Below are 27,618 nucleotides of genomic sequence, written 5' to 3'. Positions count from 1 at the left end.
AAATTTTCAAGAAGATCCTTATTGATAATTATGCGTACTGTATCCCAATATGAACAATATTAAACTGAATAGGCTGATTTTGAGTTATAATAATAAAAAGATGGTACTTACCTGGCATGCAGTCTAGACTGTCTGTTTCAATGGACCACACTGAGTTTGGATTTCTTTGACAATCACATTTACAGGCTTTGCTATGCCAGTGCTCTAGATTGTCATCCTAAAATAGTGCAGAATAGTGTATCAACTTTGCATATACAGAGAATAAGCAGATTCTTTCTTACTTCCTAAATTCCCATTGGACTATATCAACTCTACTCAAATGGCACCTTTCAGATGTATAATCAAAAACATTTTGAGAGTACCAGTTTGCAGAGGGTAGTGTTGCACTCTTCATGTTGATCAATGCCATGTATCACTATATGCAGAGTGAATCATGCTTGAGTACAACAGAGAGAATATGAGGCATTCTAAGTCCTGGTCACACCAAAAGGATGGCTAATTCAACTTAAGAGTATATTTTGTTCTTGTTTCACATCTCATTTGAGTCAAAAACACATTAAACTGTTTTAGTTGAGCCAGTATGGTATACTATATCTTAGTATATAAAAAAGGAAAGGATGATTATAAAAATAGCTGAAATCACAAACATATACACTTGAGAGAAAGAGAGACAGCTTAACAGACAGACAATGGTATGTGGACATGATCTTGGGAGACAGGGTGAAGAGACACAGCCAAGAAATGGAATGGGACAACTTGCCGCAGCCAATTCACCACAGTCAATTCACCACAGCTAACTCACCATGGCCAACTTGCCACAGGACAACTCACTGTGGGACAATTCAACAATTCAATTTAATTATTTAAAATAATTAAAGCATTATTTTATTTTTTGTCATTCACATTTCATTTTGTCCCTCCTTTGGCATCCTTTCTTTAATGATTCTATTCCATTATTTCTTGATATTAGTGTAACTCTTGTCCCATGGTGAGTTGTCATAGACCCACCAAGAAAATGGTCAGATAGCAATAGCAATAGCGCTTAGATTTATATATCACTTTAGTGCTTTACAGCCCTCTCTAAGCAGTTTTACAGAGTCAACATATTGCCCCCAATAATCTGGGTTTCATTTTACTGACCTTGGAAGGATGGAAGGCTGAGTCAACCTTCAGATAAAAGGCAACTAGCCCGCAGCTGGAATGTAATGGGCCAAGAGGCTCAGAAGACACATACACATAGAGTTTCTTAGGCTGTAAAGGAGACTGAGTAAGAGATGAACTTTCAGACTTGCAAAACTAATGTCAGCCTTATGAGGTAAACTAGACAGGAAACAGTGTTGGATGAACTAATTCTACTTTCTTGTAAGGCTACATTAAAAGACTCATGCAAGTCTGAGAGAACATCTCTCCTTTCCATCACCTTTAAGCCAAACTTAGCAAGGGTCTCTTCTGAGCCTCTTGTTCTGCTCAAATTCTAAGCTGCCTTTTATCTGACTGTTCCCATGGCTATGTCTCTTTGCCCTGTTCCCAAGGTTATGCCCATTTATCTTTACAATAGGAATATTACACCTTTCATTAATTCCAACTCTACTAAGCCATTTACATTGCATAGAGGTGATATCAGTATAACAGTGCTGAGGTCTGAGAATAAATTGAAGAGCAGTGGCTAAACAAATGGTACATTATCTGCATTCCCATACCAATTTAGTGAACTCTATATCCAATTATGTATTATATTATGTATGTCTTTGTATGTCTGTTAGTGTATGTGTTCAAGTGTTAAATTATGTATTAAATAATTTAGATTATTAGGATGAGGAATATTCGGGTGTAATAGAAGAAAGGTAATATAGTAGTGCTACAGTTTTGTCCTTCTGGAAAATTTAAATTCAGTCCTTATGCTTAATACCTACCTTCTTCAATTATCTTTGTATCTACTTTACAGTTCAGGGGTTTTGTTTTGTTTTTTGAAATGCAGTTATGCTATGAAGTACAAATAGTGGAAAGAATGAATGCTTGTGTCAATCATCCCACTATGTTAGATAGCCAAAAGGAACTCCTGGCACATTTTTTTTACCAGGTGTATAACTTTACTACCTTTTATTTCCCCAAAAATAAGACCTAGTTTTATTTTCTTTTGGGCCCCAAAATAAGCATTAGGACTTGTTTTCATTGAATCATGATTTCAGGGTGATCAGCCTGGCTGGCTGCCCTGCCCCCTGGTGCACACACAAGAGCTAGCAAGTGCACAGGGACCGACAGTATCCAGCAGCAGCTGCAACCTGCCAGTCACTGAGTCAGCGCACTCGGGGGCTGTGCAGAGCGGAAGACACAGAGCGGAAGGCAGGTAATCCCGATGCACCGTGCGGGCTACAGGCAAGCTGAGAGATGCCAAGATAAGATTCCCATGGCCAGCCACTGCTCCAGATCATCTATCTCCAACTCGGCAGTGGACTAGTCCACGTGGGGCATCTGAATCACCTCCCTCTCTCCCTGCACCTCTGCCTCTTCTGCTGCTGGTGTTGCTGCATGAAGATGAGCCTCTGTAGCCAATCACCATTCTGGCCCACCTCCGGTCAGCTTTCCCGCAGCCCGTATGGCACGTCTAGGTTGCCTGCCTCCCCCCACCATGCCTCTGCCTCTGCCTGCTGGTGGTGTCACTGTGTGAAAATGAGTCCCCCGTGGCTGGCCACTGTTCCAGCCCACTGATGCTCAGCTTTTCCAAGGGGCCGGTCTGGATCACTTGCCTCCCCCCACCTCTGTTTCCGGCTGCTACTTGCACAGGTACTCAACTCTGGTCACTCCCACCCCCCTTCACTAGGGTTTATTTTTGAGGTAGAGCTTATATTAGGCACATGCATAAAAAAATCAGGCTGGGGCTTATTTTCAGGGTAGATCGTATTTTTGGGAAAACATCTCAACCAACAAATGCTCTGTCTTACACATTGGCAAAAAGAATCAGAACACAAAATACAAGCTGAGTGGACACAACCTTGTAGATGACCCTCACTCTGTCAAGGACCTTGAAGTACTCATATCTAATGATCTAAGTGTCAAAGCCTACTGTATCAACATCGCCAAAAAGCATTAAGAGTTATAAACCAATCTTGCATAGCTTCTTCTCTGATAATATTACACTACAAACTAGAGCATACAAAACATTTGCTAGACCAATTCTCGAATACAGCTTATCTGTCTGGAATATCGGACATTAATACAATTGAGCATGTCCAGAAATATTTCACAAGAAGAGTCCTCCACTCCTCTGCTCAAAACAGAATACCTTATGCCACCAGACTTGAAATTCTGAGCTTAGAAAACTTTCACCACTTGATGAACTGCACCATCTTTGGTATGACCTAAGCATTACTCATAAAATTATCTGCTACAATGTCCTACCTGTCAATGACTACTTCAGCTTTAACCACAGCAATCCAGGAGCACACAATAGATACAAACTAAAAGTGAACCACTCCAAACTCAATTGCAGAAAATATGATTGCAGAAAATATGACTTCAGCAACAGAGTGTTCAATGCCTGGAATGCACTCTGACTCTGTGGTTTCATCCCAAAACCCCCAAAATTTTAACCTAAGACTGTCTACTGTTGACCTCGCCCCATTCCTAAGAGGTCTGTAAGGGGCATGCATAAGAACACCAGCGTGCCTACTGTCCCTGTCCTAATGTTCCCTTTATTTGTATTTAATTCATGCTTGTACTGATATATATTATCTAATACGTACTTGACAAAATAAAGAAATTTTAAAAAATTAAAAAATAACAAAGTGGGCTTGTTTAGAGAATAAGTTCTTTCCTTTTTTAACCATAGGTGCATGGAGGCTTCTTAGCCTTTAACTAACTCTGGTGGTTGGTTACTTTCCTTCTCAGCCACCACTTGTCTCTATCCTAATCAATAGATTGCCTCCATTTTTTCCCCCATGCCAGGCCTAAGACTATGGGCACTATTATCCCAGGGACCATAATAAATTGAATAATCTCCATGTGGGTTCAGGCTTTCAGATTCACAGGCTCAGTTAGGCAGGTTAGTGACACCCACCCATTACTGAACCATCTAGCTGGGAAAATGCTATAGGCTTCTTTAGCTTCCTTAGTCTCAGCTTTAGCTTCTCTACCAATTGGGGGCTGACCAGGCATCTGGTGTATCCTGAGTCCAACAGGGCCATAAGAACTTCCTTTACACCCAATTAGGATTCCGAGATCTCCACCCTAGCAGTCATAGGGGTGATGGGCCCACATACCATTGGATCATCTTCTCCTTTGCTGTTGCTCTTGTAGAAGACTGGTCCCATCTCAGCAGGGGTCAGGGTTCCCTCTCCCTTACTGGATGGAAAGGAAAGCTCTACAACTTTTTGCCCTGCACAAGTTTTCTCCCTTGACTTCAGTGGAGTCATTTTCTTCTTCAGCTGGCTCAGAGGCAGCGGAGCAGTGATTGGTTGCAGCGTGAGACACTCAACAGCTCAGTGTCCCTCCTTCCCACAACAAAAGCAGCAACCAAGGTTTTGGTGGGGTCTCCCTCCTCTGGCTGCAGGCGTGCCTTCTCTGCTCCTTCTAGGGGCTGCTCACTTTTCTGTGGGGTGATGAGACTCTCAGTGTGCTCATGGAACTCCAACAGGTAAATCTCTACCTTAGTGGCCACATGGTACTACACTCACAGGTTGTGCAGCACTCCCCTGGAGTAGGCAATTCTGGTACAGTTCCTTATTCAGTCCCTCTCAGAAATGGTAGATCAGCAAGCATTCAGGCCAGTCTCCCAAGTGGCTGGCCAGGTGGCAGAAATCTTGATGATGATGATGATGATGATGATGATTTACTATATTCATTAAAAATGAAACTCAGTCAACTGAACATTCAAAAATACATCATAAATAGCATTGACTGGTGTTAATGGTTGATACGGGTTGCTGCCAGTGTTCTAGGTATCAACCAAGTACCTTCTTAAGATGTACGATGTTCCAAGTAGTGCAGTTTTTTGCAGTTCTGCTGGTGTTATTACAGGAAGCTGCAATTTGTTGATGTATTTTATAAAATTCTTGGACATGGTACCAAGTGCCCCGATGACAATGGGTGTCGTGTCCCACTCCTCCGCTGACGGCTGGGTCGGGGAAGTCCGTATCAGGCGTGCCTCTGCAGCTCTGCCAAAGTCCTAGCAAAGTTCTCAAGGCAGCCAGGAGACCAGGAAGTGACTTCAGCAATCCAAGGTAGACTTTGCCTGACTCAGAGAATGCCAGAAAGCAGATCCTTTATATAGGCCATGGGGTGTGGCTCCATGACTCAGCACTTATCCAGGCCTGCCCCTCCCTTCCTTTTGCTGACGCCGCCTATCAATTCTCCTGAAGCGAGGATCTCTCCAGGCTCCAGCTGTTGGTAATTCACATTCCTCAGGCTCACATGCTGTGGGGGAGGGGAAGGGGTCTAGTTGCTCCATTTGCCTGGGCATGGAGCCAGGGCTGGGGGCTGGAGGCACGTCAGACCCTTCATCTTGCTCTGCCTGTCTGGGCATGGTGCCAGGGCTGGGGCCTGGAGGCATGCCAGGACATTCCTCAGCATTCGGCAGGAGATAAGAGGGGCCCGGCTGCGGGGAAAACGAGCGAGACACAACAATGGGTATCACTGTTACATGTTTCATCCATAGCCGTGTGGCCAGGTCGTGATATTTCATGACTTTTTCCAGTTCTTTTTCTTCGACTCTGGCATCTCCTGGTACCACGATGTCAATAAATTGCACGTTTTGGTTTTCCACAACTGTGGTATCTGGTGTGTTGTGTTTCAAGTGACAATCCGTCTCTATTCTAAAGTCCCACAAGATCTTCACCTTCTCATTTTCTATAACTTTTTCCACTTTATGTTCCCATGACTTTTTAGATTACAGGCAAGTTATATTTTTTACATAATGACCAGTGGATTAATTTAGCAACTCGGTTATGTCTAGCTTTGTAATCAGTTTGTGCGATTTTGCTGCATTCACATATTAAATGTGAAACAGTTTCGTCTTTGTTGTTGCAAAGTCGGCAGTTTGGATTGTCAGTGGATTTTCGTATCTTTGCTTTCATGGCATTAGTTTATTGCTTATTCTTGAGCAGCGATATTAAACCTTCTGTTCAGGGGTGAAATGCTCCCGGTTTGGACCGGCTCGCCCGATCCAGTAGCGATGGTGGCTGGTGGTTTGGAAAACCGGTAGCAAAAATCCCTGCCCCCTGCCCCTGCTGAGCCGCGCCATCATCAGAGGTTTTTTTTTTTTTACTTTTAAAAGCAGTTTTTCTCCAGCCGAAAACATGCCTTTAAAAGTAAAGAAAAAGCCTTTGATGATCCCGCGGCTCGGCTGGGATCATCAGAACCCTTTAAACACTTTTTTTAACAACCTCTTCGGTCAAAGAGGTTGTAAAAAAAAGGTTTTAAAAGGCTCCTCTGGCGATCCCAGCTGAGTTCCTCATCACCAGAATCTTAAAAAACATGTTTTCTACAAGCTCTTTGGCCGAAGAGCTTGTTAAAACAATTATTTTAAGAGGTTCTGGGGTGCGATGAAGGAACTTCAGCTGGGATCGTCTGACAGATAACTGTCTGGTTTGGTTCTGCAACCCAACAAGACAGACACAGACTTCAGAGGATAATTAGAACTGCAGAAAAAATAATTGCTACCAACCTGCCTTCCATTGAGGACCTGTATACTGCACGAATCAAGAAGAGGGCCGTGAAAATATTTGCAGATCCCTCGCATCCTGGACATAAACTGTTTCAACTCCTACCCTCAAAACGACGCTATAGAGCACTGCACACCAGAACAACTAGACGCAAGAACAGTTTTTTCCCGAAGGCCATCACTCTGCTAAACAAATAATTCCCTCAACACTGTCAGACTATTTACTGAATCTGCACTACTATTAATCGTTTCATAGTTCCCATCACCAATCTCTTTCCACTTATGACTGTATGACTATAACTTGTTGCTGGCAATCCTTATGATTTATATTGATATATTGATCATCAATTGTGTTGTAAATGTTGTACCTTGATGAACGTATCTTTTCTTTTATGTACACTGAGAGCATATGCACCAAGACAAATTCCTTGTGTGTGTCCAATCACACTTGGCCAATAAAATTCTATTCTATTCTATTCTATTCTAAAATCTTTTTTTCCTCTGGCAATCCCAGATGAGTTGCCTGATCATCACAGGCTTTTAAAATCATTTTTAACAACCTCTTACAACAGTCCCCAACCATGCCCACCCAATGCCCCATGCCCACTTGCCTTATTGCTGCTCCTTTCGGACTCCCAAAGCCATGCTTTACATCAGTTGCATCAGCTAGCAATGAATCTGTCTGCCTGCAACCCATTTCCTCAGTGAGCAACTCAATCTGCCTGCTTTGCTGGCTGAGGAACTCTTGGAATTGAAGTCCACAAACCTTAAAGTTACTAAGGTTGGAGACCCCTGATCTAAAAAATATAAATAAAATAAAATAATAAAATAAAATATTTTTGCAGTTGAGATTTGGTGTTTCTGTAGTGTTTCACTCTAACTACACAAACACCCAAAATCTCACAAAGCTGTATGTGGCATTTTGTGTGTGTATATGTGTGTGAGTCAGTTGTGTTGTGTTGTGTGTGTGTAAAGTGTCAAAGTTGGTTTTTGAGCTGTATGAGGTTCCTGCATGTTGCAGGGGTCATTTTGGGTGACGTGCAGCTGCTTTTACATTGTGTGTGAGTCAATTGTGTTGTGTTGTGTTGTGTGTGTGTAAAGTTGGTTTTTGAGCTTTTTGTGGCTGTGTGAGGCCATTTTGGGTGAAGTGCAGCTGCTCTTACATTGTGTGTGAGTCGTGTTGTGTTGTGTGTGTGTAAAGTATGAAAGTTGGTTTTTGGTACCTCTTATTGTTTTGTATACTTTATTATTTTTATTATTTATTTTTATTGGCCATGCCCACCCAATCATCTGACCACCAAGCCACACCCACCAATTAAGCCATGCCCACAGAACCGGTAGGGAAAATTTTTAGATTTCACCCCTGCTTCCGTTTCTTTCTTGATGGTCTCCATCTTAAGCCATGCCCATGTCAAGTTGTCATCACATTTTCCTTCAATGTTTTTCAAGTGCTGTCCATGCAAAGCTTTGGTTTTCCATCTGATTAATCTGTCATCCAGCTGTTTTTCCTTATATTCTGCCTTTGTTTCTGTTGTTTTTATAATGTTCTCTGTTTTTACAGCCTGCAGCCATTTTTCTGTACTTTGATTCACATAATCATTCAAACTTCGTTTTTCTTCTTCCACAGTTTGATGGATTTGCAATAGCCCTCTGCCCCCTATTTTTCTTGGCAGGTACAACCTGTCAATCTCACTTCATGGATGTAAAGCGTGGTACATATTCAAAAGTTTGGGTGTTTTCCGGTCCAAGTTTTCTAGTTCAGCCAAAGTTTGTTGATGATTCCAGCTGAGTAACATATCACTGGAACTGCCCATGTATTAATGCCTTTAATTATGTTTCCAGCATTTAGCTTTGATTTTAATATTTTGCGGATCCTCTTGATGTATTCCTTTTGCGTTGACTCTTTGACTTTTCCATACAAGATGTTATCTGCTTTCAATACGCCTAGGTATCTGTAGCCATCATCCTTTGCTAATGCTTTTACTGTTTCCATTTCCCAGTTCTATTCCTTCTGTTTTTTTCATTTTTCCTCGCTGCGTGGATAATATAGCACATTTTTCAAGTCCAAAGTTCATTTTGATGTAGCTGCTGAACAGTTGAATTGTGTTGAGTATTGATTTAAGTTCAGTGGGGCTTTTTGCATACATTTTTAAGTCATCCATGTATAGTAGATGGTTTATCTTGCCATGTTGGCTTGAGGTATGGTATCCCAGTTTTGTGTTTCATTGGATTATTGTCAGTGGAATTAATGCGATGTTGAACAGTAGTGGTGAAAGTGAGTCCCCCTGGAAGATTCCTCGTCTGATGTTGACTTCACCAATGTTCTCCCCATTTGCTGCTAGAACTGATTTCCATTTTTGCATATTTGCTTTCAAAAATGTACAAATATTTTTGCTGATTCCAAAGTTTTCCAGACAGGTGTTAATCCAGCTGTGGGGTAATGAATCAAATGCCTTCTTGTAATCAATCCATGCCATATTTAAATTTGCTTTTCTTCGTTTTGCATTTTTTAATACCATTTTGTCAATGAGCAGCTGATCTTTTGTTCCTCTGGATTTTTTATAATTTCCTTTTTGTTCTACTGGATACAAATTATTTTCCATCAGATGATTGAATACTGAATTTGACAGTATTGTAAAAAGTTTGAATGTTGTTGGCAGACAAGTAATTGGGTGATGCTCTGTGCCCTTTTCTGGATCTTTTATTGTCAAGTATGTTCGACCAGCTGTTAACCATTCTTCGCTTGTTGCATTTTGAAGCATTTGATCAAATTGAGTGGCCATGAGATGATGGAGGCTGGCCAGGTGTTTTAGCCAGTATCCATGCAGTTTGTCCAGGCCAGGTGCACTCCAGTTCTTGACTTTCTTTGCTTGTTTTGCAACCATGTCAGTTGTTATTACAATATTTTCCATTTTGTTTCGTATTATTTGTTGTTGAATATCTTTGATCCAGGAGGCAGTTTTGTTGTGTTCCGCTGGATTTTCCCACAGTTCTTTCCAAAAGTTCAGAGTTTTTTCTTTACATGGGTGAACATTAGTTTGGATTCAATTTTCATCAAGAGACTGGTAGAAGAGGTGTTGGTTTCTTCTGAACTGGACATTTTCACGATATTGTTTAATTTGTCCTTTGTATCTTTCAATTTTCTTTGCTGTTGTTATTACACATTGTTTTAGTTCTTCCATGATTTCCGTTATTGTTTTTTCCTCCAGGTTGTATTTATTGTGTAAACTATTTTTCAGCTTTTTGTTATTTAGTTTTCCTTCTTTCCAGTACTTCAGATTGCTGACATCTCCTCATAATTTTTTTATTTTACTTTCAAGTTGTTGTTGTTTTAAATTTACATTTATATCCCACCCTTCTCCGAAGACTCAGGGCGGCTTACAGTGTATAAGGCAATAGTCTCATTCTATTTGTATATTTACAAAGTCAACTTATTGGCCCCCCAACAATCTGGGTCCTCATTTTACCTACCTTATAAAGGATGGAAGGCTGAGTCAACCTTGGGCTGGGCTTGAACCTGCAGTAATTGCAGGCTGCTGTGTTTTAATAACAGGCTTCTTTACAGCCTGAGCTACCACGGCCCTTGTTGAATTTTCCACTTTGGTGTTCCAGTGGGTTCCTTTTTTGACATTTTATAACCAGTTCTGCAGTTATAATGGCGGCTGTGCTATACATTAGTTGGTTAGTTTCATATGTTGTGCTGGATGGGATGGACGTTAAAATGCTGTTCACGGCAGTTAGTAGATCTTTCACTTGTTTGCTATGTACTTCACGAATGGTAGGTAGTATTTTTCTTTCTGTTTTCTTTGATGTGGTTTTCAATCTTTTCTTTCAGCATTTTTGCTAGACCACTTAGCTCTACACTTTCAAGTTGCTGCACAGGAGGATTTTCATCCTGTATGTTGGTTTCTTCTACATGTTGGTCAATTTGTTCAGGTGTTGGAACAGTTTTTTCAGCCTGTTCTTCATTACCTGTTGTTTTCTTTTTAGCCAATCTTTCTAGATGTTGCATTTCCACATCTGTGAAACTTTATTACAGATGATGAAGCATCTTTGATCCATTAATCTTTGTTCAGTTATGTCACTTTCTGGGTGTTTTTCCTTTCACAGTTGCATCATTCTTTTTTGAAATCGCCTGGCTGTTGGTTTTGCCTGTTCTGCCTATTTGACGATTTCTCGATTTTCTTCAGTTGTCCAAGCTTCGCGCTTTTGTTTTAGTTGCTTTGCAATTGCATGCCCTGGTTCTCTAGCAGTAACAACTGAGCCCTGTAGCCCCTTTTTTGACAGATGTCCAGGAGCCATAGCATCTGACATGGTCCTTATTGACCCGGGCGATGACCGATCCAGTGTGGAATTTCATTGATTCCTTCTCATCATTAGTGATGGTAGGTTCCTAGGTTGGTTCACAATGGCTAAGCCACTACTGATCCAAAAATGATAATCCCATAACAGAAGGAACTGCACTGAATAGCTGTCTAGGCCCAGCCACGGCAGCCTAACTGCTTGTTTAGTGACAGAAAGGCAGGATAAGGAATAGGGGGGAGGAAAATGGCCTAACTGCCTGTTGGATGGCAGAATCAGGAATGTGGGGGGGAGGAAAATTGCCTAACTGCCTGTTTTTTTTTATAATAATAATAATAATAATATTCATCAACAAAAATACATGAACAGTGTGACACCTGGGTATTGTTCATTTTGATACAAATAACAGTAATAACTAATTATATTTATTACATTAGCCAAACTTTTGTAATCTTAGTGTTAATACACGTTTATATTAAAATACAATCCTTCATTATTTAGTTGTTCAGAATTTCAATGTGCCATAATAATGCCAATCACAATATTATTTAAGCATATATAGTAATATCATCTTTCAACCTCTAATCTTTCCATCTGGTTATTGCTTTTGTTCTATTATATAAAAATGTGTATATTAATATTCCCCCTATTTCTTATTTTTACCTTTATTCAAGCTTCTAGCCAGGTCACCATTACTAGTCCTACTATTGATACATGTGTCTATATTGAAATATAGTCCTTCATTGTTTAGTTGTTCAATGTTTCAATAACATTCTAATGCCAGTCACCATATTATTTAAACATACATGATAATACATCTTTCAACCTCTAATCTTTCCATCTAGCTATTGCTTTTATTCTATTCTATTATATAAAAATGTGTGTTCTTATTTCTACCTCTGTTCTAGCTTTTAGTCAAGCCACCATTATATTAAAAGGCATTTCCTTTCTATCCATCATCTCTTGACCATTTTAATACTTCAATTCTTATTCATTTTTTAGCTTGCCTCTTGGATCTTTGTCTCTATCTACATCTACTTCTTTACTATTTAGTCTAAATATTTCTCCCATCCCATCTTATGCTGCCAGGCCTCCAGAGTATCTGCCCAAGCCCTTATCTCCCTTTCAAAAATATCTTCCTGCTTTTCCAATTCTATTTTTACATCTCTTAAAATACTTTTTCCTTGATTTGTTTCATTAGATATTATTTAGTGTCTTCTCCTTGTCTCCTTGTCTTCTTGCTTTATTTGCTGATTTGTCTGTTTTATCTTTTCCTCCATTCTTTCTGTTGTCTCCTCCCTTTCCTAGACATTTTGATCTTTATTCATTGTCCCTTGTAGAATATTTTCCATTTTCCCATCTATGCTATGCATTAGGTTCTTTATCTCCATGTAGTTTTTTGTCACAGTGTCATTGATACTTTGGAACATCAATGCAATTTCTTTTAAAATTCCACTCAATTTCCCCTGGTTGAGCATCTCGGCTTATTTTAGTAAGTCTCACTCTTGCTCAGTAGTCCAAAAACCATATATTCAAGCCTAACATTGCTCCTCAGAGAGTACAATAATCATAGTTCTTTATATCCCAGGATTATTCAATCAGTTCCATTTAGATAGTCCAGGAAACTTTCCAAATATCTCCTTACATCCACTCTAAAGGTTTAGTCATATATCTTAACATTCAGAATGAACTTTACTTAGGTATCTTGCTTGTTCTCATAGTTGAACCTCCAGTTGTCATAAAATAGATAAATATACCATGTTTCCCCGAAAATAAGACAGGGTCTTATTTTTTTTGACCCCCCCCCCCAAATAAGGGCTTGGCCTTATTTTTGGGGAGGTGTAATTATTTTTGAGTTGCAGGATACAGCAAGCCCACTGGCCCCACCCACTCTGTCATACTACCTGCTTGCCTGTGGCCACAATGACCCAAATTCTCTGCACAAACCAGAAATTCAGACCTTCCAACTTCCTGCAAAAAAAAAAAAAAATCTCGCGAAGTTGAAAGTAGTCCCACAGACTACTTTTCTTGCCCTGCATATGGCAGTGGAGAATGGAGCAGGAAAGCAGGTTAGTTTGAGGGCTGTGGCTGCCTTGGGAGGGATGGTGGCGTAGGGATTTCTCTCTCACACACACCGTCTTTTCCTTCAGAAGAGGATGAGAGGCAGGAAAATCCCCTCCTCATTTTCAAGCTGTTCGCAAAAATAGCTTGAAAATGGGGAGGGGTGTTTTTGCCTCTTATTCTGTTCTGTCTGTGCTAAACTTCAGAACAGGGAGAGAGGCAGAAAAATTCCCCCTCCCCATTTTCAAGCTTTTTGCAAAAATGCCCCATTTGGAGCCTTCAATGTTGCAATCCTGGAATATGCTGAAGGCTCAGAATGGGGTGTTTTTTGTGAATGGCTTGAAAATGGGGGGGGGGATTTTCCTGCCTTTCACCTTGTTCTGAAGCTCAGCACAGACTATGAACAGGATAAGAGGCAAAATCCCCCCTCCCCATTTTCAAGCAGTTTGCAAAAACACCCCATTCCAAGCCTTAAATGGGAATATGCAGGTGCGAAGCAACCTCCCATGAAGGAAGGCATGGAAATCCTTATACCTGGGACATCGGAAGAAGCCCTGCAAGGAGACACCACTGCCGATGTGCAGGAAATGTGCAGGAATTTTCCTGCACATTGGCAATGGCATCTCCTTGCAGGGCTTCTTCCAATGTCCCAGGTGTATGGATTTCCATGCCTTTCTTTCCTGTTCCATGGACAGAATTGCCTGCTGTGACTGTCACCATTAGTTAAGGAGTGTGCGAGGCGTGTGGGGTGCATCGCTTGGCCTCCGGCTTCTTTTGCAGCCACAATTGGCAGCAAAAGTGGCCGTGCTTGCTGGAGGCGGGGGCCTGAACAGCACCCATGAATCAGCTGTTTCTTAAATGGTGGCGGGAGCACCTCAGCTGATCCCATTAAGGGGCTGAGAAGCCCTGAGATGATGGGGGAAAGGAAGGGCTGCCTCCTGTGCTGGTCACACCCACCCCTTCACTAGAGCTTATTTTTGGGGGAGGGCGTATATTTACGCCCACCCCAAAAATCAGGCTTGTTCATATTTTTGGGGAAACACCACCGCAGTCCTCCAGATAAAACATGTTTATTTCTCTTATCAGGAATTTTCCCAGATTTGTAGGGGTAAGATATATTTTTCATTCATCAGTAAGTAGTGCCCTCAGTTTAGGTTTCAGCATAGTCTCTGATCTCACAAGTATTTAATCCAATTTTAATTTGATTTATGTTAGCAAAGTAAGTAAGTTATTAAGTAAATAGTTCCAGCACTTTAAAATACCTTTCCAAAAATTATGCCTACCCAGTTTAAAAGTCCAATTTTCTCTGTTTTAAAAGTTTTTTATTTTTCTCCCCTTAATTCCTTTCTTTTGGATCTGGGATTTTTCTCTAAGTAATTATTCACCACTTCAACAAATAGTTATGAGTCTCTTTTCCTGATTTTTTTTTCCTTTTAGGGTTAGGTTCTAGTAAAAGAAGGAATAATCTCACCCAATTCCAATCACTGTCCATCTACACCGCTCCTGAACTTTCTTTATTGCCTAGGCTGTCCCAGCTTCATGCCAGCCATGATGTCTGCCTCTTCTCATCATGGATGAGAGGGAAAAGAGCCCTGTATCAAGTGGGAGAGATGTGACTCTCCGCAACCTACAGGGCGCCCCACTTTTCTTCACCAGGATGATTTTAGCTCCATTTTGGAGCCCTCCAACAGGGAGAACTCAGCGTGGGAGCACAGAGACCCTCTCCTCACATCCAATCTCGCCGTGATGTCAGCCAGAAGTCCAGGTGGTGGAACTCTTGAATGTACTCCGTTACCAGTCTTCCCCTGCTTCAGAGCATTGATGTGGGCTTCTGTGTGCTGGGCCACCATTGGGTCTTCTAATCACTCTTGCAGGACTTGCATGAAGGTGCAATGTTGTTCAGCTCTGGAGCATTTTCATCGTGCAGTGACACCAATCACTCCAAAGTGCTCTCTTCCAGGCTAACCGTGATAACATGGACACAGGACAAATCATCTGGGTACATCACTCCATAATGCTCCATGTAATGTCAGGCTTGAGCCAGGAAATGGGCTAGGCAGTTTGGACGCCCATTGAAACAGAGCACCATGTGGGTGGCTGAAGCTTCTTCCACACCAAGATGAACCTCTGGAGCAGAATAGTGGCCGCCGCCACCACCAGTGCCAGTGCTGGAATTCCAACCCAGCTGATTGTGCTGGAACTCTAACTGTGGATTCAATCCCCAGCATTTGTGGATGCAACAGAGGAGGGAGAGTGGTGAAGCCTGCTGCTGCTATTGCCTATGCTGGGGGCCCAGGTATTGCTGTGGCTGCCGGACAGAAGGGAGAAGAGAGTCTTTGGCCTTTGCTGCCTTCCTCACACTTGTTGCCCATCAGGTCTTTGGCCCCTGATATGGGGTGTCCCTCGCTCGCTCCTTTGTGGCTGCAGCCAGTTGCTCAGATTTCTCAGTCTTTGGTATCGGACATGTGTCAGCTGGCTGTGCTCCTGCTAAACCTGGGGTGGGGCTGGCTCTTCCCAAGCTGGGCCTCTCCCAGCTTCTTCTTCACTTTTGACTCTTTGCTCATAGCCAACATCTTAGGGTTGACCTCCTGGTGGGATCCAGGTAGGCTATTTTTATGAGAACTGGCTTAATGTCAGCCATGGTTAGACAGCAAAAGGAACTCCTGGGATATTTTTTTTACCAAGAATATACTAAAGATTCCAGGTGGTTACAGAATTAGAAAAGCTAGTTCTAACGATTTTGCAGGAAAACAGCATAGGAAAACTATCCCTTTTCTCCATGGATCTCCCATTGTCCGTTGTCCACCAATCATTTGTTTTATTTTTTAAATTTTATTTTATTTGTCATAACAGCATACATAAGCATAAGCATGAAGCAACAGTAGGACAGAAACGGTAGGCACGTTTGTGCTCTTATGCACACCCCTTATAGACCTCTTAGGAAAGGGGTGAGGTCAATAGTAGACAGTTTTTGGTTGAAGCTTTGGGGACTTTGAGAAGAGACCACAGAGTCAGGTAGTGTATTCCAAGCATTAACAAGTCTGTTACTGAAGTCATATTTTCTGCAATCAAGATTGGAGCGGTTAACATTAAGTTTAAATCTATTGTTTGCTCTTGTATTGTTGTGATTGAAGCTGAAGTAGTCTTCAACAGGAAGGACATTGCAATAGATGATTCCATGAGTTAAACACAGGTCCTGTCGAAGGTGGCGGAGTTCTAAGTTTTCTAAACCCAGAATTTCAACTCTGGTGGCATAAGGTATTTTGTTGTATTCAGAGGAGTGGAGAACTCTTTATGTAAAATATTTCTGGACACGTTCAATTGATGTCTGAAATGTGGTATGGGTTCCAGACAGTTGAGCTGTATTCAAGAATTGGTCTAGCAAATGTTTTGTAAGCTCTGGTTAGTAGTATAGTGTTTCTGGAGAAGAAGCTACATAAGATTAGGTTTACAACTCTTAATGCCTTTTTTCGATATAGTTGCAGTGGGCTTTGGCACTTAGGTCATTGGATATGAAGACTCCAAGGACTTTGACAGGGTGGGGGTCATCTGTAAGATAATGTCCGTTGAGTTTGTATTTCGTGTTTAGATTCTTTTTTCCAATGTGTAAGACAGAGCGTTTGCTGGTTGAGATTTGGAGTTGCCAGATTTTAGACCATTCTGACACAAAGTCAAGGTCTTTTTGAAGGGTAGCTGTATTGTTGGTAGTGTTAAATAGTTTAACATCATCAGCAAAGAGAACACAATTACTTTTAATATGGTTGCAGAGATCATAAATGTAAAATATGAAGAGTGTTGGGCTAAGAACACTGCCTTGGGGAACGCCACTATTGACAGGAACAGGATTTGATAGGGCACTGCCTATTTTGACCATTTGTTGTCTGTTTGACAGAAACACTTTTATCCAATTGTGGAGTGGTCCGGAGATGCCGTAGGATTTTAGTTTGAGGAAAAGTTTGTCGTGTACCACTGAATCAAAAACTTTACAGAAGTCTATGTAAATTGCATCTATTGTTTTGCCTTGATCAAGATTAGTAGTCCATATATTTTTGCAGTGAAGAAGTTGTAAGTTACATGATAATTTTTTTCTGAAACCAAATTGTTTATTAGAGAGTAGGTTGTTTGTTTCTAGGTGGAGGGTAATGTATTGGTTGATGATGGATTCCATAACTTTACAGGTAACGCAGCATAGAGAGATTGGTCTGTAATTTTCAACTAAGCTGGGGTCTCCTATTTTGAAGACAGGGATGACCGTGGCTAGTGACCAAAGTTTGGGAAGGGAACCGGTCGTGAAGGCTTTTTCAAAGATTATGCATAGGGGTTCTGCTATATAAGTGGAAAGCTTTTTTAAGAAGTATGCACATAGTCCATCGGGTCCTATAGATAAGGATGGTTTTAAATTGCGAAGAGCTTTTTCAACATTTTCTTCAGTGAAATCTATATGAGTTAGGTCGCTGGTGCGTTGGTGAGGTTGGGAAATTTCGGGTTTGAGCCATTGCTGTTGACAAAGATTGAGCCGAAGAATGTGTTAAAGAGGTTTGCTTTAACTGTTTCGTCATTATTTTCTTTGCCGTTAGATTCTTTTAGTGGTGGGATGGATCTCGAGACATTAAGTTTGTTATTCACAAAATTATAAAAAGCACGATTGAAATTTGTGCGCAGAAGGTCTTCTTCTTACTTGGTGTGGTAATTTGTGCATTCAATTTTTATTTGATTGCATATATCTCTGTAGTGGTTTTTGAAATTTGCACTCTCTTTATTTTGGGAACAATTTGTCTGCTTCGGACTTCCCCAGCTAGCAATCATGAGGTGTTGGGTCTGTCTCAGGCTTCCAGTCAGCACATTTGCATTCCAAATTAACCCCCAAACCTCCCTTACATTCCAGTGCTTTCCCTTCCCACTTCTGTTATAGTTGTCTTGTTGCAAGTGGGGCTGCATAGCGAATCAACCATGAAATGCTGTCTGCTTAACATCTAACTTTGTGCTGCTTTCATTTTGTTCAGAAAGGGTTAATCACAAAGAAACTTGAGGTAGTAAAGTTCAAAGTAGTGCAAAAACAATAGACCTTGCTTAATTTTTTCACTTATTTGTTATCCTACTATTCATCTAATGTGGCCAGTCAGAGTACTGAGAAGCTTATAAAGGTAGTCCCTGTTTAGCAACAGTTTAGTGACTGTTATGATGTTATGATGGCAATAAAGAATTTTATTGTTTCCTTTACTAACTTTACTACCAATTCTTGCATTTACAACCTTCACAGGTCTGTAAAGCAAAGGATAAGAACGCAGGGTCACTTAGCAACTATTATTCTTAAAGACAGAATTGCTGGCCTCAACTGTGGTTGCTAAATGAGAAATATCCAAATTTGAAACGAAAAGTTATCTTAATTACTAAAGCAGTCAGAGGTTGCTGAAATTAGAGATCTCCAAACACTTTTCCCTTACTCTTGGTGTACATAGAGCAGTCTATTTTACCTATTTAATTTTGGACACTAAACTAAGAAGTCTTTCTTACAAAATCCAAAGTAAAAAGGAATCAAAATGTATTCAGTGTTGCCCTATTTCAGTTCAGCTTCATATTGCCAACCACTCAATTAAGGTAGAAAGAATGCAGACTATCTGGCAAAAGAAATGAAAACCTAAGAAAGGACCCCAGAATGACACAACCAGATAAAACTAATCAGCTGGTTTTCCTTGAATGCTGCTGACATTGTCATTTTTATATTTCTTTTCCACATTTTTCCCATTTCTTCAATTCTATATTGTATCCGAAGGTTTTTGCCCATTTGATCATTGTTTCTTTAACCACCTTGTCTTCTATTTTATATCGCAGTAGGTATTCATATATTTTACTGATTAATTTTAGCTCTGTTCCATGTACAATTTTATCCAATTCTTGCTGCTCTCTTTGTATTTCATATGATTTTTTATCCTCTGTGTATCTTGATTGTATTTGTGTGTATGTCCACCAATCTACCTCCTGTCTATTGCTTTTTCCAATTCATGTTTTGTTCTCAAATTTCCTTGTACATTTATTAATTTCTCGTATCTAATTATCTTGTCTACATCTAATAAATTTGGGTATTTCATTATTTCTGTTGGTGATAGCCACATTGGGATTCTTGTATAGCAGCAGTTCTCAACCTGTGGGTCGGGACCCCATTGGGGGTCGAATGACGATTTGCCAGGGGTCGCCTAAGACCATCGGAAATATGGGAAGTATACTTGTGAGTCGAAGAATCGTGTTCCAATGGTTGACTTCACAAGCTAGCTGCAGGCTCTTCAAATCGCTAGCCGAATTCGACTTCAGGCGCGATGAATTAAAAAAGAGAGAAATCTTTGCTCTGATGTCTCCCTCGCAAGCCAGCTGCAATCACTCCCAATCGCTAGCCTTATCTGGCTTCAGGTGCGATAAACTTAATAGGGGAGGAGTCTCTGCTTTAATGCCTCCATCCTCAAGGCAATCGCAAGCAGTTCAGATCGCTAGCCAATACAGCTTCAGGCGCGATAAATTCAAAACGAAAATAATTTTATGGTTGGGGTCGCCACATCGTGGGGAATTGTATTAAAGGGGTCACCACATCATGGGGAATTGTATTAAAGTGGTCGCAGCACTATAAAGGTTGAGAACCACTGTTGTATAGTGTTTTGGTTTTATTCTTTTCCAAATCTGTATCAATGCATTCCTAATTATGTGTGTTTGAAAATATTTATGTGTTTTGTATTTGTCGTCCCAAAGGAAGCATGCCACCCTACTTGCAAATCGTGGCCTTCTATTACTAGAATTCTTTTATTTTCCAATTCCATCCAGTCTTTTAGCCACGTGATAATTGATGCTTTGTAGTATAATTCCCAGTCTGGTAAAGCCAAACCCCCTTTGGTGGTCGTGTCTTGCAATAGTTTTAATTTAATCCTAGCTTTTTTCCCTTGCCATATAAATTTAGTGATCAATTTATTCAACTCTTGAAAGAATGTTTTCCCTACTTTTATTGGAATGATTTGGAACAGAAATAAAATTTTCGGCAAAATATTCATTTTGATCGTAGCAGCTCTGCCCAATAGTGAAATTTGTAGGTTTTTCCAATTATCCAAATCTTCTTTTTATATTATTTAGTATTTTATCATAATTATCCTCCTTAATTGATGAGCACCTCGCTGTGAGCCAAATCCCTAAATATTTTATTTTCTTGGTTATATTCATTTTGATTTTGTCTTCCAATTCATTTTTTTGACTTTGGGTGAGATTTTTTGTTATTAATTTAGATTTATTTTTGTTTATCTTGAGTCTCCCTACTTCACCAAATTCCTCAATTTTTTGAATCAATTTGGGGCCGGTTTCTAGTGGATCTTCCAAAATGAATACCATGTCATCAGTGAAAGCTTGAACCTTATATTCTTCTTTTTTGGTTTTTAAGCCTTTTATCTCCCGATCTTCTCTGATTTTTGTCAAGAATATTTCTAATGCTAAAATAAATAGAAGTGGAGAAAGTGGACATCCTTGTCTAACTACTTTGGTTATCTCAATACTTTCTGTCATTTCATCGTTTATAATTACTCTGTTTGTTTTGTATATATTATATTTACCATTTTTTCAAATTTAGTCCCGAGATCCATATATTTCATTTGTGTTTTGATAAATTTCCAATTCATATCATCAAATGCCTTCTGGGCATCAAGGAAAACCAGTGACGGTTTGTTTTTCTGGGTGGGCTTCATAGTATTCCAGGGTGTTCATTATGATCCTCATGTTGTTTTTTATCTGTCTTCCTGTGAGGAAACCATTCTGGTCTGAGTGTATATATTTATTCAATTTTTTTTAAATCTTTTCTGCTATTATTGTTGCAAATATTTTGTAGTCCGTATTCAATAAAGATATTGGTCTGTAATTTTGAATTTGTTGTAAATCAGTATCTTCCTTGGGGATGAGGGTAATGATTACTTCTGTCCATGTTGTTGATATCTTGGCCTCCTCCAAGGCCTAATTGAAGATCTCCAATAATATCCGTTGTAACAACTCTTTCATATTTTTGTGTAGTTCAATCGGCAGTCCATCCGGTCCTGGTGATTTATTATTTTTTTGTTTCTTCACTCCTGCTTCCAATTCTATTGCAGTTATCGGGCTATTTAGCATTACTTTTGTTCTTTCATGATTTCATCCATTTTTGTTGCCTCTATGTATCGTCTAATGTTATTTTCTGCTATATATTCCTGATTGTATGATTTTGAAAAAAACTTTTGTACTATTTTCTTTTTTTCTTCCCATCTATACTATATTGTTCCATGTTCATCCTGGAGTTGCTGTATTGTTCTTTTTTCTTTTTCTTTTTTTAATTTGTACGCTAACCATCGACCAGTTTTGTTTGCATTTTCAAAATAATTTTGTTTTGCCATCCTAATCTTCCGTGCCAATTCTTTTTGTATTATCAAATTGCAAATATAAATTTATCAAAAAAGACAGCTCAAACCTTCAACAAATTTAAAAAAAATAGACGCGGATGTGATGTATTTACAGGAGGTCCACATTAAAAAGGATTACAGAAAATTGTTAGAAAATGTAAAATTAGGGACATTGTATACAACACTAGCACAGAAAAAGAAAGCAGGAATCAAATATATGTCAAATATAGAATAAAATCAAAGCTAATATATTCAGATGAAGAAGGTAGAATATTAATGCTAGAATTAGAATTGGAACACAAACAAATTTTACTCACAGCAATATATGCCCCAAATAGAAATCAGCATGAATACTTTCAAAAGGTACACAATAAATTAATAGAGTTGGATTATGAAAACATTTGTCTGATTGGAGATTTTAATGCAATTGTGGAAGTCGAGAATGACTATAAAAGTAGCAAAAAATAAAAAATAAAAAAAGAACATATTACCAAAATCATTTTTAAGTATGACGGCAGATTTAAGGCTTCAAGACATTTGGAGACAGACACACAAGCTAGAGAAACAGTATACATTTTATTCATATCCACATCAATCCTGGTCAAGGATTGATATGGCCTAGATGACGCCAGAGCTAGAATATGGCATAGAAGAAATTGAAATTGGAATTAGTGATTGGGCAGACCATAATCCAATAATAATAAAATGGAAAGGGCAAAAACAGAAAAAAAGATGGACAATGAACCAAAAAATATGTAATGACACAGAATATAGAACAATGTTGGAGAAGGAATTGACAGTATTTTTTCACATAAACAAAAAAGAAGACACCTCAACACAAAATTTATGGGATACAACAAAAGCCTATATCCGGGGACTAACGATTGCCTATAATTCTAGGAAAAATAAAGAAAGGAAAATACAACATCAAAAAAATGCAAGAAGAATTGCAGAAAGTAAAATATGAATTACAGAAGGATGCACAAAATGAAAGAACAAAAGAAAAATGGAACATTCACCATTTTGTTTAGAATGTTTAGATCAGTGTTTTTCAAACTTGGCAACTTTAAGATGAGTGGACTTCAACTCCTAGCATGTTGGCTGGAGAATTCTGGAAGTTAAAGTTCACCCATCTTAAAGTGGCCAGGTTTAAAAAGCACTGATTTAGATATAAAGATTTCCTACAGAGAAGGGCCAACCAAATCACTGCTTCCTAGAAAAATATACATTAGAAAATTAAGATTATGTTAGTTGTCCAGACTGATCAATAATGAAAAGAAAATATTGACAAAATTGTGTAGCTAATTTCATGACTCAGAGTAATTCCTTACGTTAATTTCTTAACCTGGGTTGACCTCTGCACCTGGTTGCAATTATCTTTCTGAAACATTCTTGGATATGCTATTCAAATGGATTGATGATTGTTGTTTAACATTTTTTATTAGCTGTGCTGGATAGGAAGTGGTGAAGTTCCCTCAAAGCCTCTCCTTGCTGCATTTTAAGTAGAAAACCACTGAAAGCAGCAGAATACACAGCAATTAGTGTGAGTAGGTGAGCAGATTCGAAACACAAGGAAAAGCTCAAAACATGAAAGCCAAGGATGTCATTTTATAAAAGTTAGCCTTGTGGAGTTAGCGCCTGCACCCTGATGGCATTGTAACAAAGAACAGGGAAAGGCAGAAAGTCACTGTAGCAAAAAAACAGTCCCTAAATTATGGCAGGAATGGAAGGGAATATGAAGAAGTGGCAGCTTGCTATGATTTTTTTGTGGGGGGGAAGCCCCCTGAAAATCACTTTTGTAAATATAGCCTTTCCAAAAAAATAAACTCTTTTTAAAAAAGATATGCTGCTGTAAGGCTGAATTAAATTGAATCAAAATTATAAATCAGAATACAAGGGAATTTTGATTTAAGACTGATTGGGTGAAGGATGGTGTTATATCATGTTTTCAGTTTGCATGATGACATCATTAGACAGATGATACAAATTGATCACTCGGACTATGATGTCACTACATGAATAATATCATCACCCAAAGGATATTGATTAGTTCATTTCCATCATTTCTTTAGAAATAAAATTATGCAAATAACCTCAATCACACTGCAATTTGATCCATCCCATATGAAATTCACTGCATTAAAATCCAGAATACTACATGTTTTTCTGTGGGGTGGAAAAATCCACACAGAATAAAATTCCAAAGATGCTTATATAGCAGGCAAAAAATGCAAAAGACTTACCTCTGCAAGTGACAATGGCAGCATGACTAATAGATGCGATTTTGCCCCAGAAGTGAAAAAACAGCAAAACAAAAAACAAAACACAGTCAAAGCACTGGATAGGAAGGGATGGAAATTGGGAACAAATACAAGGATAAATCATATGGTCACTCATTTGGCACTAAGTATTCTGCCAAATACTTTCTCAAAAAGCTGTTTCCAAAAGGGAACATGAATCAGGCCGTCATTGTTTGTTGACAATGCAACTCATAAGGCACTTAAAAGATAGTTGCTAGAATAATAAAATATAATTAACCCAAACAGCAGGATAAGCTGTTTAAAATAATGGTTAGAGCAGGACCTCTGTTTTATATCATTAAAAGGCTGAGGTATAATCTAAACTTTGAAAAGTTCTATAAAGAGTACATTTTTTCTGCCCTGGCTTGAGTTCTGGCTTGCTCCCCTTCCTTTTCTTCAAATGCTAAGGACAGCAATTCTTAAGAACAATTACAGCTCTAATAAAACACATATAACTTTCCTGTAGCAAAGAAAGACCTGTGTATTTAGGTTAACACCTACAAACAAGGCAACCGAAAGAGGGGAAGGTGTCAAAAAGTCAGAATAGAATAGAATTTTTTATTGGCCAAGTGTGATTGGACACATAAGGAATTTGTCTTGGTGCATATGCTCTCAGTGTACATAAAATAAAAGATACGTTCATCAAGAATCATAATGTACAACACTTAATGATAGTCATAGGGTACAAATAAGCAATAAGGAAACAATCAATATCAATATAAATCGTAAAGATACAAGCAACAAAGTTACAGTCAAGATGATGATAATCACTGCTCTATTGAAAGCCCCACCTTTTTACGAGAAATATTACCAGTAATATCAATTTATGAAGGCTTAGTAAGACCACACCTGGAATACTGCATCCAGTTTTGGTCACCACGCTATAAAAAAGATTTTGAGACTTTAGAAAAAGTGAAAAGAAGAGCAGCTAGGATGATTAAGGGCTTGGAGACAAAATACTACCTTGAAGAATGGTTGCAGGAATTGGGTATGGCCAATCTGGAAAAAAGAAGGACTAGTGGGGACATGATAGCAGTATTCCATTATTTGAGGGGCTACCACAAAGAAGAGAGGGTCAACTTATTTTCCAAAGCACCAGAAGGCAAGACAAGAAACAATGGATAGAAACTAATCAAGGAAGGAGCAACCTGAAATTAAGCAACCTCCTAACAATGAGGACAATTAGCCAGTGAAACAGCTTGCCTTCAGACATTGTAGATGCTTCATTACTGGGGGGTTTTAAGAAGACACCAGACAGCCACTTGTCTGAAATGGTATAGGATATGCTGTTTGAGCAAGGGGCTGGACTAGAAGACCTCCAAGGTCCCTTCCAGCTCTATTCTCTTCTATGTGCATTGTATGTGCAACACATATAAAACTAAACCATTGATTGTGTGGTCACAGTCACCATCATAACATTTTGACACTGCCCTCCAGCAAATGCCCTTACTTGTTGAAGTTCTGTCTATTCCAGACAAAGAACATGTGCTCTTTGTTCTGTGAAGTAAGCAGAAAATGCTGCTACACAGAAACAAGCATGGCAAATACACAGAATTTTAGATCATACATTCTTAGAATGTGTAAGATCAAGAAATACATTTTTGACAGCATTTTATATGCGTATTTCAGCCAGATGCATTAATGCTCCTGGAATGTACATAAACAAACAAGCCACATTAAATAAAGCAAGATGGAGATTTAACTCATGTAGGCCCAGCTTTGTATCTGAAATTAGACCATGGGTTAAACTATGATTAAAGCAGATCACCACAATCTTTCTAAGGCATGCATGGGAATTTCCCTTCTAGTTCTAGTTTCTAGTTCCAAGCTCCCTTCCAGATACATTGTTCTCTGATTTATGAAGATGCTTTATAATTGGTTGTATAAGTCCAAGTAATATTGGTTAATAAATTAACATTATACATTTTCTATACAGATACTATCATTTCTGAATTTTAACAGGTCAGAACTGGTATCCCTAGTTAAACAGCCAAAGAAAGAATTTCTGCTAAACAGTAGTGCCAAATAATAGATGGAAAGGGGAAACCCAATAGGAAAAAACAGTCTTGAAATAAATCACATTGTATGATGATGTAGTCTTCAACGAGCAGATGTGGCAGCTGCAAGTTGCAGAGAAAATAAAAGGATTTGTGATCCACAGTTACAGTATGAATGTTAATTGAAAGGGCAGAGCTTCTGCTTCAAATTTAACCTCTGTAAACTATCAAACCTGGATACATGGGAGCAAGAATCATGTTGTATACTATATTAAGAATTACTGATCTATTTGTAAACCATAGGTAAACTACACTAACTAGAGAATCGTGCAACCAGAATATTAATACCAATATATCATGGTTATTATATGTTGGCTTGTGGGCCTTTTTCTTGGTCTTTCTTTTATGGCAGACTAGACAAGTTGTGATCCTTGCATCATTATTTCAGATATGTTTCCTTGTTAGATTCCTGAATGCCTTCAACAATAGCAGCATTTCCCAGAACCTATGGGATACTATGAAAGCTGTGATACGGGGAGTTATAATATCCTTTGCTGCAAAAAAGATAAAGAAAAATATGCCCAACAAAAAAAACTACTTCAAACAATCAAAAAATTAGAGACTAATCTACAGAATAACCCATTAAACTCCCAATTACAAGAACAACTGATTCTCTATAAACACAAACTCAATTTAGTTGAGCAGGAAGAACCAGTCAGAAACTTGAAAGCAACCAAACAAATACACTTTGAACAAGCAAATAAACCAGGAAGATGGCTCTCTTATAAACTCAAAAAAGAGAGAGAGAAAAGACCCATTTACAAGATGAAAATGGAGAAAACCAACATACAATAGAAAAGAAAAAAGAGATTGCACCGTGTTGCTCCCATATAACACCCATCCTGCGCAGCCTACACTGGCTGCCGGTAGCCTTCCGGGTGCAATTCAAGGTTTTGGTCAACCATCTTTAAAGCACTCCATGGCTTAGGACCGGGATATCTACGAGACCGCCTTCTGCTGCCGATTGCCTTCCAACGACCCGTGCGCTCCCACAGAGTGGGCCTCCTCAGGGTGCCGTCGACCAAACAATGTAGGTTGGCGACCCCCAGGGGGAGGGCCTTCTCTGTGGCGGCACCAGCCCTGTGGAACGAGCTTCCTCCGGGGTTACAACAACTCCCTGACCTCCGGACCTTCAGACGTGAACTGAAGACTATTATTTCAGCGAGCTGGACTAGCCTAAGAATAAAATATTTTAGTTAAATTTTAATCGGTTTTTAATTGGTTTTTACCATTTTAGTGATTTGGCTACTATAATATTTAGTTTTAATTGGGTTTTATATTGCTTATTTATTATATTGTTTATTTTAATATGCCTGTGAACTGCCCTGAGTCCTACGGGAGATGGTGCGGTATAAAAGTATAATAAATAAATAAATAAATATTTTGAAGATCTCTATAAGAAAGAAAAAATAGATGAGGATCAGATTAGGGACTATCTAAGGGAAAAAAGAACTCGAGAAATAAAAGACGAATTGAAAGAAATGCTAAGGATATAACTATGATGGAACTAAATCATGCAATTAGATCCCAGAAAAGTAATAAAACACCAGGCCCCGATGGTTTTCCATCAGAATTCTATAAGGCAATAGAAGAACAAATAGGACCAACAATGGTTGATTTATTTAATGAGATATTAACATCAGCTAAAATGCCGTATACGTGGAGGGAAACACTAATTTCGCTAATCCCGAAGGGGGATACGGATCCCAGACTGATACAAAACTATAGACCAATCTCTCTGTTAAATGTAGATTATAAAATATTTGCTACTATCATTGCCAACAGACTAAAGAAAATTTTGAATGATTATATACACTCAGACCAAAATGGATTCCTCCCAGACA

At 39.1% G+C, this 27,618-nt stretch overlaps 1 protein-coding gene across 1 annotated transcript in view; it reads right to left on the bottom strand.

Moving 5' to 3' along the window:
• Window positions 1-27,618, bottom strand: part of RS1 (retinoschisin 1) — a gene marked incomplete at its 5' end in the record, with an annotated part of 101,479 nt that overhangs the window by 19,370 nt on the left and 54,491 nt on the right. The window contains one exon of the mRNA XM_058186238.1: window positions 112-217. Within this exon, the coding sequence (XP_058042221.1) occupies window positions 112-217 (106 nt within the window). The remainder of the gene's footprint in view (window positions 1-111; window positions 218-27,618) is intronic.

Source organism: Ahaetulla prasina, chromosome 5, assembly GCF_028640845.1.
Source record: "Ahaetulla prasina isolate Xishuangbanna chromosome 5, ASM2864084v1, whole genome shotgun sequence".
In the NCBI taxonomy this organism is placed as follows: domain Eukaryota; kingdom Metazoa; phylum Chordata; class Lepidosauria; order Squamata; family Colubridae; genus Ahaetulla; species Ahaetulla prasina.
This window is presented reverse-complemented; position numbering and strand designations above follow the sequence as displayed.